This window comes from Amblyomma mixtum, chromosome 6 (assembly GCF_055824585.1).
Source record: "Amblyomma mixtum isolate Tamu chromosome 6, ASM5582458v1, whole genome shotgun sequence".
NCBI classification, from domain to species: Eukaryota; Metazoa; Arthropoda; class Arachnida; order Ixodida; family Ixodidae; genus Amblyomma; species Amblyomma mixtum.
Window position 1 is genome coordinate 137,625,684 of NC_143017.1, and position 5,677 is coordinate 137,631,360.

At 46.2% G+C, this 5,677-nt stretch overlaps 1 protein-coding gene across 1 annotated transcript; it reads left to right on the forward strand.

Moving 5' to 3' along the window:
* The first annotated feature begins 137 nt into the window (after positions 1 to 137).
* Positions 138 to 5,015, forward strand: LOC149340530 (uncharacterized). Its single transcript, XM_089549340.1, has one exon. The coding sequence runs from the start codon at positions 397 to 399 to the stop codon at positions 1,552 to 1,554; it is 1,158 nt and encodes a 385-aa protein (XP_089405466.1). The 5' UTR covers positions 138 to 396; the 3' UTR covers positions 1,555 to 5,015.
* The last annotated feature ends 662 nt before the right edge of the window (positions 5,016 to 5,677 follow it).

The following is a 5,677-nucleotide window of genomic DNA, read 5'->3' on the forward strand; positions in this document are numbered from 1 at the left end:
CTAACTTCAAGAACTACAACAGACTTGCTGGAACGTTTCCACACACTTACATATTTTCTAGCATATTTAGCGAAGCAAGGCTACGGTACAAGTTACCAGTTATGCAGGAGACCTGCTGGAAGAATAATTCATGCAAATGCTAATTCTAACGGCTAAAGGGCCAAAGATTTCTGTGGTCGTAGTGCTAGCGTCGGTATAGGTGAGGTAATCGTTTTGAACTCTGCTTTTGATTTATTGTATGTGCTTGAGTATTTGGGCGTATTTTTACTGTTATTAACCTCAAAGGACAGAGAAATCAGTATAACTGTTCCATTAAAATTAAGCAATAATAGTAATTTTCTATGCGGCCGCGGTGGCTTCATTCCACTTCCGGCTTCCGTGGGAGACGGTCGTGTGATGGGAAGCTCTGAGCGCGCTTCGTTATCGGTCATGTCTGGCCGAGGTTTCGGTGAGCGACGCCCACCAGTGGGCTATCGCTTAGATTTGCCTACGCTGCCTTCGGGAGACGCAATGAAGACAGCGGTTTTCCTTCACTGCGATATTGCCGGGCGGCCTTATCGCATACAGGATTTTCGTGAGCCTTTGGAAACTGCCGGTGTTCTACCTTTCGTGGCTGGCATTGGGGCCTTTCAAATGTCGCATGTGTGGATGTTGAAGCTGAAAACTTCGGAAGCGAAGGAACGACTGCTGACAGAAGGAGCACTTGAAGTGAAAAAACGCTATTGTGCGGTCATAGACCCCAACAAACGTGAGTTGGCCTTCAGGGTGCACTGGGTGCCCTTCTACGTGTCGAATGAATCTGTGCAGAAGGCTTTTGAAGAATATGGAGAGGTGACAGACGTCAACCGCGAGCAGTGGAACAGTCCCGGTTTCGAAGACGTCGAATCGACCACCCGTCTGGTGCGTATGGTTCTGAAGGAGGGGCTCTCTATCGATGATTTGCCCCACATGCTCAAGTTCTACGGAGGACAAGTGTTGGTGGTGGTGCCTGGACGGCCACCAATATGCCTACGGTGCAAAAGGACGGGACATATTCGACGCGACTGCCGCACGCCAAGATGCAGTTTGTGTCACGCCTTCGGACATGAACGGGAAGGGTGCGTTCGCACGTATGCGCGTGTGGCCACGGGTACTGCTCCGCCGCAAGACGACGGCAGCGAGCTGCTCATGGACCAGGAGGAACTGGAGAACGCCGGAGCCCCGCCCCCTTCAGGACTCAGCGACGGCCCTGCTTCCCAGCAGCCGGAGCTGCCCGCTGGCGACGAGAAGACACAAGGTGACCCCGCTGCAGAAACGACTGGCAAGAAGGCGGATGCTGCTGCGGCGCCAGAAGAGCCAACGAGGGAGAGCACTTCAGGCGACCACGACTCCGAGGCGCCGATGGATGCGACAGTCGCTTCCATTAAGCGACCTCGTGACTACGAAAAGGCACCGGCTACGGAACGAGAACTGCGTCGGCTAGAAAGGCATTGGAGAGGGGAGGGAGCCAAGAAAGGCAAGTTAGCCTTGTCGCGGTCCTCGTTGCTAACTCACGACGAGAGGCCGAAGCAGTGAGCCTTAGTCACTGTTGTTTGTTTGCTGTGTGCACTATATGGCTTATTTGAAGAAACCGCTAAAAGTTGGCACTCTGAACGTACGAGGGCTTGCCTCGAAGCGTAAGCAAGTGCAGTTGAACCGACTGTTCGGGGAGTTAGATCTAGATATCGCGGCTATTCAAGAAACAAAAGTTGAGGATGAGCAGCAAACAGATAACATGGTGCTTGGTTTTCGTTCGCATTTCAATGTTTGTGTAAGCCATGCGGCTGGTTTGTCGGCGGGATGCTGTCTTTTCCTGAGGAAAAACATAGGCATAGTTGAAGAACAAATAATAACTTGTGCAAGGGGGCGGTTTATCGTGTGTGACTTCACATATGAAACATTCGCGTTGAGGGTTGTTGTCCTGTATGCTCCCACGATACAAAAGGAACGGCGCGGTTTTTTTGAACAGTTAGCCTCGTTCCTTGATTGCAGTCGAGTGCTCATACTATTGGGAGACTTCAATTGCGTTTTGGACCCTAAAGATCGTTCAAATGTAAAGGACGTAAAAGACCCGAGTGTTGATTTCTTGAAGAGTGTCCTCAACGAGTGCAGCTTGGAGGATGTAATAGGCCTGGCGAAGAGTCAGAATCACGTGCATTTTACGCATTTTCAAGGTAGTAGCCACGCACGACTGGACAGAATATATGTGTCGCCGGAGTTTTCACCTTCCTGTGAGCAGTATGAAGTGAAGCAAGTGTCATTTAGTGACCACTGCCTAGTTACGGTAACTTTGGGAGGAAGGAAGCAGCGTAAAGCAAAAATGAACTGGGATATGTGGAAACTAAACTCAAGGCTTATAGAAGACGACATATTTTTAAGAAAAGTTAAGGAAAGCATGGATATGTTTAATAATAGTAAAACAGGACGTATTGAATCTTGGGAATGCTTTAAGCAGGAGTTGAAAATGCATGCCATTGAGCGTTCAACCATAAGAAAATATGAGGAAAAAAAAGAAGAAAAGCATTTGCGTGAGCTTTTGGCGAATTTAGGGCACGAAGAGGAAAAAACGCCGGGCATGTTCATGCATGATATAAAAGGCGTCAAAGTTAGGCTAGAAGCTTTAGATGCTCAGAAGTACAGAGGAGCAGCGATAAGAGCACGCACGGAAAAATGGCTTACTGGTGAAATGCCTACAAAACGCGCGCTCACAGATGAAAAGCGATACGCGCGGTCAAACGAGATATCAGTTATCGAATACAAAGGACGAATCCTCAGTGAACAAAGTGGAATTTCGAGTGCATTCGTGGAACAGTACCGTGAGCTGTTTTCACGCAAAGCACCAAGTGAAGAAGGGTTTCAGGAAAACTTTTTGCCACTTATGCCAATATTAGGAAATGAGATAACTGAAGAGCTAGAGAGCGAAATAAGTATTAAGGAAATAGAGACAGCAATTGAGGAATTGAATGCCGGAAAGTCGCCGGGACCTGACGGTTTGACTGCTGCCTTTTATAAGAGCTTTAAATATGACATTGCTGCTATGCTACATAAGCTTTTCAAAGAGTGTTTTGAGGTCGGTAGGCTGCCACCTTCGTTTAGCAATGCTCATACGGTCTTAATTCCTAAGACAGATGACCCTGCCAAGCTGGTAAAAGTAACAAGCTATAGACCAATCACGTTAACAAACGTTGATTATAAAATCCTCATGAAAGTGTTAGCTAAGCGATTGCAATACGTCATAAAGGATATTGTAGGGCCTCACCAAGCGTGTGGTATAAAAACAAGAAGCATATTTAAAAATATTCATGTAGCACGCAGCGTGCTCGAGTGCTGCGATGCTTTAAATAAGAAAGTGGCTATGGTTCAAATTGACTTTGAAAAAGCATTTGATCGGGTGTCTCATGAAATACTCTATTGTTTGTTGGAACATATTGGTATTGGTTCGGTTGTTCTCAATGGGGTAAAAATGGCTTATGCATGTTGCTCGACACGACTTATGGTAAACAAAATATTATCTGAAAGAATTGATGTGAGGGCATCTGTTCGACAAGGATGTCCACTGTCCCCTCTACTTTTTGCAATTTATTTGGAGCCTTTTTGTAGGATGATAACTGCGAGCGAGCACATCCGAGGTTTTAGGTTGGGAGCGTGTGAGGTGCGAATACTGGCATATGCAGATGATGTTGCCCTCTTTTGTGAAGATCGCAAAAGTATTGTAGAAGCGTTACAAGTAACCGAAAGGTTTTGCAGGCAAACTGGTAGCGCTGTTAATCTCGATAAATGTCTCGGAGTCTGGCATGGGCAATGGGACTTGGAACCAGAATTGTTCTGCGGGGTCCGATGGGCTACAACTCCCGGAGTTTATTTGGGAGTCCCGCTGGACAAATATGGGGAGAATACCAATTACTGGAATGATAAAGCGGAAGAAATGCGGGACCGGACCAAAGGATGGATGGGCCGTAATCTTTCTATTTTCGCCCGCGCAACTGTATGTAACACCTTTCTTGTGGCAAGGATCATGTATTTACTTCAAGTATTATATTGTGCACGAACCAATATCCAAAGGTTTCATCGGGTTTTTGCAGTCTTCATTTGGGCGTCCAATTGGGAACGAATTCGCAGAGATAATCTCTTCCGGAGAGTAAAGGTCGGGGGAGTGTCTCTAATGCATCTCTATGTACGGCAAGTGGTTTTAAGGTTTTGTTTCCTGCGTGACCAAAATGACCCCTTCCTGCGAACATTCATACAAACCATGTTATCCAGTGCACTTCCAGAATTCATTGTCTCTTCGTGCAATGCTCGGCGGTACACAGTGTCTCGCTTCCTGCGAGAGGTTGTCTGGTCGTTCAGGTTTTTGCAAGTGCGGTTCTCGCTAGAGTATTTAGCGTATGTAACGCCGAAGCGCTTATACAAGGATCTTATTGAACAGTTGTTTCCAGCGCCACTGTACAGAGCCTTATACTGTGAAGGCCCTGGGAAAGACGTTCTCAGGCGAGTTAAAAAGATGACTGTTGCACCTGGCGTCAAAACATTCTTTTTTAAATTACACACAGGAACGCTACCAGTAAAAACATGGCTAGAGGAAAAGGGTCTTTTTGTTCCTTGGGGCTCGAACTGTCTCCTGTGTAGAAAAACGGAGACGGTAGAACACGTGTTCCTCGATTGTTGGGATGCGGTGTTCTACTGGGATGTTTTGCAAAGAACCCTAAAAAAGGACTTGCCATTGCCACCGCGCGGAATTCGGTACTTGACCACTGAAAGTGATGTTGCACAGTATGACCAGATTATGTTATTGGGCCTTCACAGCATTTGGAGGAGTAGAATGGCTGTAAGACATTGTGACTTGGATGCACGATCGGTATGTGGTTATTTTGTGGAACATGTGTATAAGTTAAGAGAAGTCTTGAAGCAACAAGATTGCGCGGATGATGTATTGAGTCTGATGGACCAACTTGTGTTAATGAAAGTCCATTAGACACGGTTGTCTGCCAAGGGGCACGACAACTACGATATTTTATTGATGTATTAATTCATGCAATAAAGAAAAAAAAAAGCCGCGGTGGCTTAGTGACTATGGTGCTCGGCTGCTGGCCCGAAAGACGCGGGTTCGATCCCGGCAGCGGCGGTTGAATTTCTTTGGAGGAGAAATTCGAGGCCCGTGTACTGTGCGATGTCAGTGCACGTTAAAGAACCCCAGGTGGTCGAAATTTCCGGAGCCCTCCACTACGGCGTCCCTCATAGCCTTAGTCGCTTTGGGACGTTAAACCCCATAAACCAACCAACCAACCAACCAATAGTAATTTTCTTATGAAATTGACAGGTTTTTTTTACGAACTGCCAGAAGTTCCAAAATTTTTATCCGATGTTTTTGTCGCATGAGCATGGTGTAAAAATTTAAGAGCCTTCAAAAAATAACATAAACAGGTTGCGCAAGAACGTATTTTCACGAAGAACAAAAAAAAAACGTTTTATTTTTACATGGGGAGATTTTTTTTTTTTTTGCTTGTGTCAAGCATGACTCACTTCTAATGCTGTATCAAGCCCACGGATGCCGATATGCATGGCTGCTTTGAGCACCAGGTAGTGCACATGAACACTTCTCAACTGCGCTTCACATTATATTTCTTAACTATGCGCCGTAGTTGAAAATGCAACAACTAAA